Below are 14666 nucleotides of genomic sequence, written 5' to 3'. Positions count from 1 at the left end.
CAAAGCCTTGCACACCATTGAAGCTCGGGTATCTGATCGAATGCTTGGTTGAAGCTATTCAAAGCCACCTCTGTTTCTACCCCCGACACAGCACACCCCTCAAGAAACCCAACCGGGCCTGCGCAACCATGTCGGGCAAATACGCTTTCACCAAGACCCTCAAGGAGGTCCGCTTCCTGTTCTGCCAAACAGGCGAGCACAGCGCAGCCACGAGGTGCGAACAACCCAAGTGTCGCAACAACACCTGCGAGCCGGTCCCAATTGCTGCCCCCAAGGTTCAGATGCGGAACAGGGAGAGAGGCAACCCCATGCTTGAGGGCTATTGCTAACACGAACACACCTCTGCAGGTCATTCTTGCTCCGTGCATACCCGACTATGAAGAAGAACAACCCGCAGACCCCCATCATGCTGCGCGAAGCAGCCGGCACTTTGCCCAAGGTGTTTGCGAGATACGGTACGCCGTCCATGACTACAAACACTCTCTTCCGTCCCGAATTGACATTCGGAGAGGGCGCATGCTAACAGCAAGCCGCAGAGTTTGGAAAGGAGACGAGCCAGAGCCTAGAAGGTTTATCCGATAAGCAGATCGAGGACACCGTAACGACATTGGTCAAGGGCGAGTCCACCGCCTAAGAAACCCTGAATCTCTGTATCTATATGGAGGAGGCAGGAAAACGCCACAAGAGCATCCAAAAAATAGAGATGAAGAAGGGGAGAACAAGCCCACATACGGGGGGTAGCATAGTACATCATTGTCTATACGAACTACGCGACTTATGTGAATAGAGCACCCTATGACCCAGCTTGCCCTGTATGGTCTCTATTCGACTTGTTTAATCTAACTTGGTCCATTGTTGCCAGCTGAAGGTGACTATGGCCATGATCACTAGCCCAGTTGTGAGTTACAAGGTTCTGGGTATATCAGATTCATTCTCAGCTACGGAGATGCAAATAAATCTACTCTAACACAAAAGCCACATCGTTCCATATCTTCATTGTTTTCGTTCCCAAGAAACGTTGAGAGTTGACAAATCGCCTTGGTTTCCTTCTCTCAAATGGGCCCAATTGCTTGGATCCTGTATATGCAATGGTGCCTTGATCAGTCTTGGTTCCTCTTGTCACCTTCGAACTTGTGCAATGTGGGACGGAGGAGTCGAGGCAAGTCCATAACATGATCGGTCGTCGCTACTGCCCAATATGTGGCTGGTGCCAGCATTTATGAAGGGAAAGGGGATGTTCGATGAGCAGTCTAACCGCTCTCGCGCTCCTCGCCCGAACCCAGAACCTTGGGTACAGCGTCGGTGCTCTCTTCGTTTTTATTACCGGAGCTCTTAGTCTTGCTGTCCTTCCTCCAAGGGGAGCCACTGGGAGCGGGAGCATCACGTAAAGTGGGTGTCTTGGTGCCCGAAGAGGGCAAAGTGGTCTTCTCACTATCACCAAGAGTTGACGTGACATCAGCCCTGCTTAAAGAGCTCATCGTGTCGCGGCGCTCTGCCCCTAGTTTGGCGTTGGGAGTGGTGGCAGTAACTGCGGATGGAGCTGCCTGCTTTTTGTCTTGCGAAGTGACAGTCTGGCTGGAGGGCAGGTTTAATACCGATGCCTTTTGGCTCTTTCCTTTCCACTTCCTGGCCTGCGATGTAATGGCAGGTTCCTTGAAAGTGCTCTCGCCACCTTCATTTTCCTGGTTGGCGGTAAACTTCAGCTTCGTAGCTTCAACTGCAGTTCCACCTGGAGCAGGGGGCAGTGGTCTCTGAGATATCTTGGCTCTTGCACTCGGTACCCTTCTGATTGCCTTTGGACTGGTTATCATAACCATCTTCACGCTTGGAAGCTTGGGGCTCCTCTGCCTGCTCTCCCTTGACGTCAAATCCCTGGGATAATGTCGGTGTAGATGTGGTACTACTATTCCCCGACTTTGCTAAAGTCTGAGCCTTAGAAGCGTAGCGCTTTGTGCCCTTCTTCTTTGTTGATTTCTTGGGCTCAGTTTCTACCCAAGTAGCGCCAGGGACAACAGGCTGGAGAGGAACATCCACCTCCTTGGTGGCAGATTTACCCTTCGAATTGGCTCCCTTGACAGGAGTGTCTTTGCGGCCAACTTGATCCTGGGACTGAGTCTGACTATTGTCACTGTGCTGCTTGTCGACCTTCTCATCAGTAGGATTCGCAGGCTTACCACCAGAGGACAACCGAGTAGCCTCCGGGTTTCTAGGAACAGTCTGACCCTCCTTGACGGCATTCGATGACTCGTGCACCTTTTGAGTAGAAGGCAACACTTTCTTGGCCGGGGTTGGAGATGGAAAGCTTTGAGCTACTTCATGGCTTTGAGTGGTGTTCTTGTTACCTCGGCTCTGCTGCTGCTGAGACGTTTTTGGCTGGGCCTTGTTGCCAGGTTCCTTTCGGCCATGTTGCCTGCCATCGGCCTCCGTAGAGAGACTTCCTTGTGAGATTTGATTTTTGGCCTTCTTGTTCATTTTGTTCTTGTGCCAGGCCCCATGGGTTTTCTTTGTTGGACTGATTTGCTCTTCTGTATGACCCTTCTTGTCCGCTAGCGTCGCGGAATCAGCTGTAGGCTTCTGGGACATGTTAGATGATGAGAAATTTCTCGTCTCACTCTGTTCTTCCTTCTTGCCTCTTTCTTTGCTGCCTTTGTTGTTGCCCTTTCGACCATGCGCAACTTTGGCAGGCGAGCTAGGTTTCCTGTTTTCACCGTGTTGGGGCTCTGTTCGCAAAATCTCAGACTGGGTGTCCATTAGACTGACTTTTGAACCAGTGTTCGTAGAAAGAATGGGCGGCTGTACAACGGGCGTGAGCTTCAAAGGAGTAGTCATGTGCTTTCCGGCGTTCACAGGCGTTGTGACCTTGGTTAGTGTCCCTGACGCATGGGTTGGCGATATGAACTCCGTTGCGGTCGGGTTTAGACCATGGGGCGAAGAATCACACATCCGGGCCGTCGGTTTTTGGTAACCATGTTCCTCATAGTGGGGGAATGGCTCTGTCATGGGCAAAGTATACGGAGGCACTGTTACACCTGGACCGCAATATCTTTGGCATGGTGGCGAAACAGACTGCCCAACACTGAATGCCATAAAACCATTTCCCGACAACTCCTGGCTATCGTAGCCCTTTTGCATCTTAATAGCCTGTTCATGGAAGCTTTCCACTGAAGAACGAGGCGGAGAAAGGCCAAATGTGGAATAGCCGATTGGCTTTTCAGGCTTGGGCTCGAAAAAGAATGTAGTGAAGTGCGATTCGGTACTCATTGTACCAGTTGCAGCCTGGAAGGGATATTGGACACCGCGTTGTTTGGTGACTTCAAGCCCACTTCGACGGTGTTCACCTGGAGGCGCCAAGGCGTCTTTAGCCAGATTAGATTCATGCCGTCCCTGAGGAACTTTCTCACGGGGATAACTGGATCGTTCGTTGTGCAGGTCAAACCCCTGAGGGTTGAGTGAAGCCCCAGCAGTAGTTCTCGAATCGTGCTAGGATTGAGAGGGTGACTGCTCAGAGATAGTAGCAGTATTAGACTGAAGTGCGGTGGCTGGTAATGTGTAGGTGCTGGACTGCTCGTGAAATCTCTGCTGGCTCTTCTTGGTGTTGCCCTTACCTTTCGTGTTCTTGTTCTTGGGCGGTGTTTCCTGGAGAGTGATGTCCTGAGATAAAACACTCTGACCAATAGAAGCAGATTTAGAAACCCTAGATGGGGAAACATCGGCATGGCTAGTAATTTGACAAGTATCACCTGCAGTACCGGAAGGTGACGATGCCCAGTCTGTCGGTATGGGCTGGTCCTTGTCTTCTTTCTTGTTGGGATAGCGTCGTACAGTGCCATAATCAAGAACGTGGCCCTCGACGCCAGAGGATTGATCGCTCTGTTTGTTTCCCGATGACTGCCCAGACGTATTGTCTGTGGGTGGGATACGGCCACTACCTGAGCCTTGATCTCCATGTACAGGGGTTGGTGTGACAGTACGACTGGATTGATTGGAGGTGCTTTGCTGTTGTTGCTCATCCATAGGGGGGTCAGAACCGCCATCCGAGTTGAAAATGTCACCAACCAATTTGGCCTCACAGGCCTCAGCCCTATCTGAAGTCTTTGGAGTCTCTGGCGTTGCCATATCCTGAACATCATTGGCGGGCTTGTTAGAAACGCCTCCTGTATCAACATTGGTGGCAGTAACTTCAGTGTCCCCAAAAGCCCGTTGAGTAGGCTCACTTTGTCCTGGCAACATGGTGCTTCGTAGAACCGAAGTACTATCTTGGGAAGTCTCGTTAACTGGGTCATCATAGCGCATATGGTTGAGGACATCGTCGACGCCAGGGACCAATGCATGTTGCTTTGCCAATAGTGCATCTACGTGTCCACGAGGAGGAGCTTGTATGACATTCTTGTCAGCCATGTGTGCAGGATGAGCTTCACATATGGCCTCTGATCTATTCATCGTAGAAATGTTCTGCCGTTTTTGGTGGTTGCCGTGGAGTGGCCTGAAGAATTGTGAACCAGCAGCATGGTTCACCGTGATACGATGCTTACAGAAGTCGAATATCTTGCCATTGAGCTGGCGCTTTGCCTCGTGTGCCGAATCAAAGTTCTTGAATCTGAAGCCATTGTTAGTAACTTGGGTAAAGGAAACGAGGATGGAAAACTTGTTCTTACTTGATGAACATAGCGCTACCGGCTTTGGTCATGCTCACGTGCTCGATTTCACCAAAGTCGGAGAAGGCATCCTTCACCTTCCTTTCAGATTTGGGATCAGATAGCTCTCCTTGATTGAAAGGACCAACGTACAGGGTGCGGTCCTTAGCTTCACAAAAGCCACAAGGACAAGCAACACACCCCTGTTGATTTGCAGTTCTGGGCTGATTGTTCAAGCACTTGGGGTCAAAGGAGACGCTGTGATGAGAGGAGACCGTATCCCTACGATTGCTTGAAGCTCCAAATGGCTGCGGCGGTAGTCGGCGAAGACTGTCCACCTGGGCAGAATCAACCTCAAAGTTGTCCCAGTGCCCGAGAGCCGAAGGCGGTTTAGCATGGCCGCCGGGTTTAGGCCTCCACCCAGACGTTGCATTGTGGTGACGTTGGGTGGAATGCTGTTGGCTGAGTATTTGCTGGTGGCCAGTTGTGAGGTGATGCCTGTTAGACATTTGTGACCAGACGCCAGTGCTTTCACGTCGATGCTTCGGAGCCAATTGACGAGACACGCCATAGTGTGGTGCTGGCGAAGGTATATGATACTGAGGTTTGACAGCTCGATTTTGACCCTGCTTCACGAAAACCGGCCCACGGGCGGCAGCATAGCTGTACTCTGGGTAGTTGCTGGTCCGGGCAAACCCGTTGTCGTAGGTGGGAGTAATAGCAGCTCTCAACCCATTCGCGCCTAGATGTGCGGCACTTACTCCATAACCAGACTCGACAAAAGTGCCAGATGGTAGATGGCGTTTCTGAGCTTGAGGGAGTCCTTGATGTCCCTTTGAAGCCTTCATGCCATTCACATGTGATGCTTGAAACAATGAGTTTCTTGGATAGTACCAAGAGTTCGGTTGCTCATCGGGCGTACATAAGCTGCCGGATGCATTTGGGGGCTTGTCAGAAAAGAGTTGGGAGCCGGATGGTACGTGGATGGTCCTCAACGTCAGAGGCTGTACGACCAAGCGGTTCTGGTGGGAAATGCTAGAGGGATACTCTTCCTTTTGTCGGGTCATATGCTGCCTATCATCAACATCCCATGACGCAGTGCTAGCTTTGGGTGTTTTCTTCTGAACTTTCATCTCGGTATCCAATACATTCTTGTCAAGTGTAGCTGCAAGAGTGCCTCCACTGACCGAAGTAGTCTCAGACGTGGAGTTACGCCTGGCCCTGGTAGCTGTTGCTGAGCTTCCATCGACAACGTAGGCGTCCTTGGTGGCTGATCTTTCGTTGGATTCTGAGCCCAAGTCCTCGCAAGCTACCACGGCATGCTGGGGAGGTCGGGCAGTTGTGTGAACTGTATGATTGTAGTCAGTAAAGCGTACCGATATCGTTGGGGACTTTTACATTAACTCACAGCTCCATTCGGAACCAGCAAACCCATGATTATCTTCCAGGTCTGCCATTGAAGAGGGGACTGGTTTGTGGGCTGTTGCATGAGGAGGGTAGTACGTGCCTCGACGGATATTTGCGCGCGCACACTTCAGGACATCGCGTACTACCGAAAGCCAATACGTATCGATGCCATCAAGATCCTTCAACTCTTCCAGTTGGAATGCGCCAAGGATATCATCTCCATGTTCGTCTTCAATCCAATCCACCAGTTTCATTTGGCGTTTGTGATCCTCCAGCAGCACGCCTGCCCATTCTTCAACGCAGATGCGGACTTCTGCAGTCATTTCAGGCAGCTCACGCTGAGTCTCCCAGTATACATATTGGAGGACATTCCATAGGTTCTGGACACCAAGCTCCCAGAGATCGATGCTGTCCCAATAATTGTAAAGGTCGTAGTATGACTGAGGTTCCTGAATGTGCTTGAACATGGGGAAGCAATAGGTCCGAATTGTGTCTGCCACCACCTTGATCTGGGCAGCACCCCATGGAAAAATCTCACGGCAAGGTAGCACGTCAGGGTCGCGACGTGGCCTTGTGCCCATGCGAGTTGAAAAGTGAGCTGGTTTCTCTTTGGGCACCTGTGTGAAAAATTCCATAGGCGGCTCAAATGCAAGGTAGCTCTGGCTTCCCCAGCCAGAAGCATCAGGCATACTGTTCCTTGCCGACGACATGATGAGTGATGAATACACTCATCAATATCGGGAGCAATTGGGTGCTGTATCAAGGAAGATGGGATGGAGATTGGTGTATAAAGGTTTGGCCTGGTACATTCGAGGTTTAGTTGCAGTGTACAGCAATAAAATGATAGGCGAAAGGGGGAGGGATTGCTCCTGCATGAAATGGATGAAGCAGGATGGGCAGCTTGACGGACTATTGTGAGTAATGGATTGGGGCTTGGTGGTGACATGAAGGTGAGAGAACAATGTGTGAGTGATAGTCAAACCACCTTGCTCAAAAATTCCTAATTGGAATGAATTTCCTAGGCACTGCACCAGTAAGGACAACAACCTGGGAATTTTCCCCTTATTCCGATCATTCTCGTCACTAGGCAGGAGGGTAGCGTGAATGTGAACCAAGTCACTTGGGTATCACTTGGATAGGGGAGGGTTTGAGTAACATACCAAAATCTCAGTACATTACGAGGGAGAAGAAATACCACAAGGCAAGGAAGAAACAGTTGGTAAAGAATACACAAAATTTGTTTTGGTTGGTTGACCAGCAATCCCTCTTCTGGCGGATGTGTTGTGAGAGGAGGTTTCGTTGATTGAGATTGGGATGGGAGGGTGAGAGGAGACTGCTGCTTTTGATGAAAGCAAGAGGGGGAGAGAGAGAGCTGCGCAGGGTAGCTTGTCTGGTCAACCAAAGCTTCAGTCATTAACGTAGAAACCCAGGATGGATTCTGTCACCTACTAATTCTCCTTGTTGCCACAGCATCTTGCAGCCTGGAACTGCCCACCTTCAGCTCACCTGCTATAGCTACTGTCGATACAAAGGCCATGCTCCAGTCCCCAACCACAGAGTCTCTAACATTAAGGTCAAATGTGTGTTACATGTGCCTGACTCCTGCCACTTGATGCAGAAAAAACGGCACAGCATGATTAGGTAGAAGCGGCTTGCTTATTCAAGTATTCACAGAGGGTAAGTAGCCCCAATCGTACGTTGCTATTAGTATCCGATGACCATGGGTGCAGTGTGAACTCCTGGAAATATGTTTTCCACGTCAACATCGTATAAGCAGCATATATTAGATGCTCCCCGTACGAGATTTATCTCAGAAGATAAGGTAAATCACCGTCTCGCACGCAGCAGAGAGAGAGAGAGAAAGAGATTTCCTGCACTGTCTAGTACGTAGTCAACGCTTCCTACACATGGGGATCCCGATATTATGCGTGTTATCTTGAGGGGTTGGTCGGGAATAGGAGGTCAGCAGTTCGTCTTAGGCCTCTCTACTCGAATTCGCTGTTCAATTACGGGTGTATTTAAAGAGGCTGGAGAGGAGCGATGTTTGCGAACATGTTGGGCCGACTATTGGCCCCCATGGGTAATCATCAATTGCATTCGCAACCACAATCCTGGCAAGCTATTTGCCGTCGTCTGCAGCACGCAGAACTTCGGGATCCCGGATAGTCAGGCCCGCATCAAGCTGAAAGGATATTTACTCCCCCTTCTTTAGGTTGTCCAGCATCTTCAGTATCTCGGACTCATTCCCACTGGCAACCGCATGGCCGTTGTTCCAATCCACAATCTGTTGGCCTGTATTAGTGCGTACCCAACGATATCCTGGGAAAGACAGGGATACCGAAAAGGCTAGAGAGACGTACTACTGGACGATTGAAGTTGTCGGCACTCTCCTTGAACTTCTTCAGAGCATCCTTGGTGGAATTGGTACCCGGGACAACGGTGCCGATCTTGTTTTGTCCCACGTATTCGAGGATTGTTTGAAGCTGATCCGTGGTAGGAGCATCCTCGGTGATGTTCAGGTCGAACTCAGGGCGCTTGGGGTGGGTTTGGTGTGTGTGATCGCTGGCCTGGTCCTCTGTGGCGGCCTCTGTGGCATTGGCAGAAACTTGCTTCAGGAGAGTGGTGACCCTCAACGAAGCTGGGGAGCTCGCCTTGTGGAAGACGGTGATGATGTCCTTTGTTTTGCGCTACGGAGTACAAAATCACTCGTTAGCTTCTGATCTGACCAATTGGGCGGGAGTATTATCAACGCACGAATCCGAACATTGTGATGGTGGCTATGGGCTGTGCTGTGAGGTTGGGCGTGGTTGTTGTTGAAGCTGCGGTTTGACTGGTGGATGGGGCGTGAAGTTGAAGGTCTGACGACGACGACGATGATGTCGTTGGAGCTACAGCGGCACCCCACTGAAGCTCCAACCGCCTTACCGCCTAGCGCCTAGCTTGCTGCTGCACCCGACTTATTGAACCCAACCCGCCAACCCCTGCCATCTCCAGCAATCAAAAGCATCAGGGCACACTCATTGGCTGGTCTGGTTGCTGGGGTGGTCCCGACTTAGGTGTGTACAAGTTTGTTTTAGCCTCTTTCCGTTGCTCTCTCCAATTCAGAAATTCTATGCCTATCAATGCCAACGAGCAGTTGTTGATAGTATCCTGTCGCATACTGCAGTAGCCCGCTTTTCATCATAACCTCGACCACCCTGGCCTTACGCGAATCAGATTCGAGGCCAATCCTCTGCTTGCGATCTCTGGGCACATCAGTTCACCTTGACGAGAATCGACATCGAGACCAAGTAGCTGTAATTTATACCCACGAATCTTGGGCGGCCCGAATCAAAGCACAATGCCTCCCTTGATCTTACATAACGTCCCCGACGACGAGCTCTATACGGGCGAGGATGGCATCCAGAGACCATATGCTATGATATTCCCAGAGTACGTAACAGCCAGAACCCAACCGACGCACTTGCGCCCCAACTCCTTGGAACATGTCGCTTACTTGCCATCTCATACCTTTAGGGGGGACCGACAGAGAGATGCACCTCGACGCCGGGCAGTTCCCGAGTCTGGCTCCTTCGGCAAGTCGACGAGAAGGTCGCGATCGAGGACCGGCAGTTTGCCGCCGAAACGCGAAGATGCGACTATGCAATCCGCCGACAAATTGTTTTCCGACTATGTCTCCAGCCAGGAGTCCGCTCCCGCGTCGGGCAACGCGCAACGCAAAACTAGTTATCTCTCCCAACAGGTGTCTCCCGATGAAGGTCCCGCCGCAGCCCAGGCGCCGCGGTTTGTACAGGAACCCACCGAGGTCATCTTGAGGGGCTACAGATCCTCGGCGCAGCAGTATGCCGCAATAAGTCAGTACGAGCAGCTGGCCGGTCGTATATGCGAGGACTATTCGCGCGAGCCGCCCATCGAACAGCGGCGATACAAGTCGGAGCTACGGGACTCTGCTTTTACTAGGAGAAGAGCCCTGACTCCCCAGGAAAGGACGAAGGTCAACCGCGTGGACGGAGGAGAACACTGGATCAAGGTCACATTCGAGTCGGCGGATGCGGCCGAGTCAGCCATCTACGCATCCCCGCAAAAGATCATGGGCCACCTGGTCTTCGCTGAGGCTTACCGTGGCATGCCCCCGAAGGAAGATGCTGCAGTAATGGACATGGAGGGCAATGCCGGCATGTTGCAGGACGAGCAGCCTAACTCGAGATCGTTCCGCGGTGAGCGCCGTCGCCCTTCGGCCTCGCGCCCTCAGAACGGCAAGGCATCATCGACGCTACCCAAGTCGTGGCTGGCTGCTACCCCAGCTGCCGGCCGAACACCTGGCTTCGATCTGCATGGCTCACCACCCGAGTCCCAGACCTCGACTCACACCATCGACTCGACTACCATGTCATCCAACACCACCGGCACCGCCTCCACTGCTACAGTCACTGGGACCTATCTCGGATCCCGCAATGCGGATTATGAAGTCGCCGAGATAACGAGCGCCACCACTACCGCTACTAACAATGAATACTGCCGCCGCATCCCCGAAGCCCGTCGCATCAAAGTGATATCTGCCGACCAAGCCCTACTACCACAACCTGGTGTCGTAGCGAGGCTGACGAGTCGTATCCCTCTCATCAAGTGGCTGAGCGGCAGCATGATTGGGGACGAGGTACCCCGACTCGACAACGGCGAGTTCGACTTTAACCGGGCGAGCCTGTACTGGCGCGTCATGTACTACCTGGACAGCTGGTTTGGACTGTTTGGCAAAGAGATCGTTAGTGCCGATAAGGATGACTAGATAGTTCATCGCCAGATGAAAGGGGTTGGCTTGCATATGATACATGTCACTGCCAACTTGCTCGGCGTGAAATTTGGCGTGAATCTAACGCTATGAGTACTGCCCTCGAGTGCATGGTCAGAAGAGTCTCAAAAATTGCATTATTCTAGGCGTTGAGGGGAGTTCAGGCATTTAGCTGGTTGATTTATGTGACGGCGTAGAAGGGGGAAATTGGCCTCAAGAGTACTTAATCACGTTAAAGAGAGGATGAAGGGACGAAACAGGCGCGCAGCAAAACTCTTGAATGCCACATAGACTTTTGTGGAGGGACACGACCTTAGTCATCCCCAGTAGACAGACAATCTATGTTACAGATAATTGTCTGACTATGCATACACAGGCATCGCATCTGCTTAGCCGATATCTCACTTTACTACATGTGAATATGTAGTTGTCTCGTGTGTAGGTCCTCAAGCGAGCAAATGGAGCGAAGCCTTCTGTCTCTGCTTTGAATTCGAATATTGTATAAGAGGGTATAATTAAGAATGGTAGCTCTTCTTCTATGACTCCCGACTCTAACAAGCTGGCGCGCTGAGCGACTCGCCAACTCTACTTTAGTACCTCTAACCATGACCATGAGCATCATTCGTCCCGTTTCTTCGTAAAGGGCAGTTCCAGCTTGGGGCATACAAGAATGTATCACTACCCGCAACTCCCTGCCAAGTTGCATCATTCCCGTTCAGAGGCATCATCATCATCCTTATCAGCCCCGCTCCATCTACGATCTCTGCCCTTCACAGTCGAACCCAGAGATAGCGTACCGCTGCTGGCTTTGCGTAGTAACCCCTCATCCTTCCAAGGCGAGGCCCCGTCCTCTTCACCTCCCCCCTCTGCGCCGTGGTCCCTCGGCCGCTCTAGCGTGAGGCTCTGCGCAGCCAGATCCCTGGCGCCTTCTGCCTCGTCATCGCCCAGAAACAGCGAGTCCGGATCCAGGACAACGTCTGTATGGCTGCGTCTTATGGGCTGTGGGCTGAAAGGCCGGACGCCGCGGCTTTGGTTGAAGTCGGAAAAGATGCTCTCGTCGTCGCTCCGTTCTCTCTCCACCGCGCCCGCGAGGCTCTGGTACCGGTCGTTCTCGACGAGCAGGCTGTCCGTGCGGCCGTGGCCCCGCGACTTGCCGGAACCCAGCCCGGAGTCGGACGCCGAGTCGGTCTGCTGCAGAATACTCTTAGGCGGCAGTATACTAAACAGCTTCGCCCCGTCGCCCCCGTTGCTGTGCGTGCCGACAATGCCCGCGCCCACCAGCGCGTCGTCCTCGGAGGCGAAGAGGTCCCGACCCTTTTCGAGAAGATCGTCCAGCCCCCCGCCGCTCCAGCCCTTGCGCGCCAGGCTCTCGAAGATGTCCACCTCAGCCCGCACCAGGCTACAGCTCGCATCCAGGATCTTGACGCTCGTCTCCTGGCTCTCGCGCAGCAAGGTCCTAGCATGGTCGCCGTGCAGGCCCGTGAGGCCATCCAGCCGCGCCGTCAGCTCTACGAGGTGCTCGCGGAATTTGCCTACGTCTCGCCTGCGCTGCTTGTGAAGCTTTAGCCCTTCTTTCTCGAGCCGCCGGATCTCCTGGCTGCGGGCGGCCGCCTCGCGGCGGTACCGCTCGTCCTCGTCGTCGATGGCGGCGCGCCACTTGTCGAGCTCGTGCAGGAGCGGCACCTCGAAGCTGCGGTAGACGGTCTCGGACAGGATTTGCTGGTGGTTTGCGACCAGATGGTGCACGCCGCTCGCGCCCAGCAAGAGATCGGCGGTGCAGGAGCCCTTGGGACCGGCGGTGAAGGAGTTGCTCATCAGGCCCGGGCCGCCGCCGCCGCCAGCGCCGCCGCCCATGCCAGGCAGCGGGCCGAGGGCATCGGCGCGCGACTCTTTCAGGCGGGCGCAGGCCTCGAGAGAGGCGCCGAAGGCCGAGGCGGTGGTAGAGAGCGTGGCCAAGGCTTGTCGATAGGCCTTTGCGGTCGAGAGGAGGTCGGCGTAGGCAGTCTGGCTGGCTTCGAGGTCGGCCTTGGTAAGGATGGCGTGCGGCGGGCGCGGGGGTGGTGGGAGGGGTAACGTATAGGACGAGAGCACATTGGCCGTCGATGCGTAGGTGAAAGTCGGTGAGCCCGGGATGGGGAATTGCGACGGCGAGGGAGACGTCGGGCGGTCGTTGGCTGGCGACGCCATGGTGTGTAGTCAGTCGAGGTGTTTCTTCTTATGGACGACGAGGCCGGTATGATGCAAGCAGACAAGGTTGTGCAACTGGTGGGTAGGTACTGGGACAGTATTGTTTACTTTGGCAGTTGGAGAAGCCGATGGAGACACAATGGGGCCGACGGAGCAATGGACTCGAAAACCAGGTCGTGGCACGATAACATTGTTTTATAATGGTCTTCTTTATGAATGGACTCGCAACAAGCTCCCGTCCAACAATAAATACTCTGCAGGGGAATAAAGAAATGCCTCAAGGTGGGTGAAAGGCAGTGAAAGGTGTTTGGCCAGCAGTTTTGACACGATTCAGACTGCCATCTGTGCAGCAGAGCTTCAAGCCGTGGGTGCTAGCTAGACCTGGTTCCATCTACACCTACTGCTGCGCTGATTGGTTTGCCCGCTTACACGCCTGACAGGCCTGGCTGGGTTGCCTTGTGATCGACTCACTTCTCACATGGCAGTTTTTACGGTGCGTGGTTGTTGCAGTGCATACACATCAGGCATTGGGCATTTGATCTTATCGTGAAGTTGGCAGACTGGCTTCTATCAGAAGTCTGAGACCCCCACCCCACGTAAAATATACTTCTTGTATACATCTCGAAGTTCTTTTAGCTTTCATTCACCCAATCCTACTACGCTAACGGGAAAGTGCATTAGCACCCGAAAATAGAAACATCTATAGAGCCGGAGCCGGAGCCGGGGCAGAAATTCACTAACCTCCAGTCACCACGATGCCCCGTTCCAGCTCCGAGGATGGATGTCCTCCAATCAGAACCACTTCGGCATCCCAAAGGGGTCAGTTGCCGAGCTTATGCACAAAGCGATTCTTCAGCAACTCGATCTAACTGGTAACTCCTGAAATTGGATACCTAGTGACCTCCGACCTGTGTTGTGCCAATCTGTGCCAGCGAAACACTCGTTGCTTAACCTGTCGTTTTAACACCCCGTCCGTTCAACAAGCCCTGAAATGGCTATGCCTGTTCCAATCGAAGTCAGATATCACGCCCAGAGAAAACTCTCTCTCTCTCTCTACTGGGAGGGGTTCGCCTTCAATAATTATTATTGCTACTATATCATTTTCGATGGTAAGCTCTCCATTCCGATGAGTCACACCTTTGCGCCTGGACATCCCGGAGAGTCAGGAAATGAGAGCATAGCTGGCCCCTGAATAGCCAGGGGAGTGGAGAAGAGCCAGTACATCAAATATCCGGATGTGTCTCTTGCTGGCGATAAAAGTTGGCGTTGCATGAATCTATGAGTCGGAAGTTAGTCACCGTCCGAGTAGGGCTCAAATGCCCGTTACCCAACATCGGCCGTTAGCTGTATCTCTTTCGTGAAAACCCACCACAGTCCCGCGTAATGGAACTCCTCAGAATGGTCTCGTAGCTCTTTGAAGTTCCTATGGCCACTGTCATGTTGGGTAATCGCCATGGTATTGCTGAGCAAAGTTATTGCTCGGCTTTAGATATTTGAGAGCAACACGATAGGAAAGGCGGGAGCCAAGAAGAGAGGGAAACTGGCGAATAACGATGCATTTCCCCTTTTCTTCCCCCTGGTCGTATTGGAAGGCTGGCTGGCTGGCTGCTCGGATCGTTCAATGGTGAAGAATGCCAAGAAACCACCTA

At 52.7% G+C, this 14666-nt stretch overlaps 6 protein-coding genes across 6 annotated transcripts; 2 read left to right on the top strand and 4 right to left on the bottom strand.

The window, feature by feature from the left end:
- Positions 1–128: 128 nt before the first annotated feature.
- PG998_011031 (uncharacterized protein) lies at positions 129–634 on the top strand (the record flags this gene model as incomplete). Its single annotated transcript, XM_066877847.1, has 3 exons — positions 129–214; positions 349–455; positions 537–634. 3 exons carry the CDS (start codon positions 129–131, stop codon positions 632–634), a joined length of 291 nt encoding a protein of 96 aa, XP_066726901.1.
- Positions 635–1250: 616 nt separating this feature from the next.
- Positions 1251–3261, bottom strand: PG998_011030 (uncharacterized protein; the record flags this gene model as incomplete). The annotated part of the gene is made up of 2 exons (XM_066877846.1): positions 1251–1729; positions 1782–3261. The coding sequence occupies 2 exons, from the start codon at positions 3259–3261 to the stop codon at positions 1251–1253; spliced, it is 1959 nt and encodes a 652-aa protein (XP_066726900.1).
- A 219-nt stretch (positions 3262–3480) lies between these two features.
- PG998_011029 (uncharacterized protein) lies at positions 3481–6751 on the bottom strand (the record flags this gene model as incomplete). Its single annotated transcript, XM_066877845.1, has 3 exons — positions 3481–4597; positions 4656–5982; positions 6043–6751. The coding sequence occupies 3 exons, from the start codon at positions 6749–6751 to the stop codon at positions 3481–3483; spliced, it is 3153 nt and encodes a 1050-aa protein (XP_066726899.1).
- A 1484-nt stretch (positions 6752–8235) lies between these two features.
- On the bottom strand, positions 8236–8807 carry PG998_011028 (uncharacterized protein; the record flags this gene model as incomplete). Its single annotated transcript, XM_066877844.1, has 3 exons — positions 8236–8325; positions 8402–8728; positions 8796–8807. 3 exons carry the CDS (start codon positions 8805–8807, stop codon positions 8236–8238), a joined length of 429 nt encoding a protein of 142 aa, XP_066726898.1.
- Positions 8808–9381: 574 nt separating this feature from the next.
- On the top strand, positions 9382–10827 carry PG998_011027 (uncharacterized protein; the record flags this gene model as incomplete). Its single annotated transcript, XM_066877843.1, has 2 exons — positions 9382–9473; positions 9558–10827. The coding sequence occupies 2 exons, from the start codon at positions 9382–9384 to the stop codon at positions 10825–10827; spliced, it is 1362 nt and encodes a 453-aa protein (XP_066726897.1).
- Positions 10828–11535: 708 nt separating this feature from the next.
- Positions 11536–13017, bottom strand: PG998_011026 (uncharacterized protein; the record flags this gene model as incomplete). Its single annotated transcript, XM_066877842.1, has 1 exon — positions 11536–13017. One exon carries the CDS (start codon positions 13015–13017, stop codon positions 11536–11538), a length of 1482 nt encoding a protein of 493 aa, XP_066726896.1.
- Positions 13018–14666: the final 1649 nt, after the last annotated feature.

Source organism: Apiospora kogelbergensis (assembly GCF_038363985.1).
Source record: "Apiospora kogelbergensis strain CBS 113332 chromosome Unknown utg000007l_segment0_segment0, whole genome shotgun sequence".
NCBI lineage: Eukaryota > Fungi > Ascomycota > Sordariomycetes > Amphisphaeriales > Apiosporaceae > Apiospora > Apiospora kogelbergensis.
Note: the sequence above shows the minus strand (reverse complement) of the source record. Positions and strands in the feature narration are given on the sequence as shown.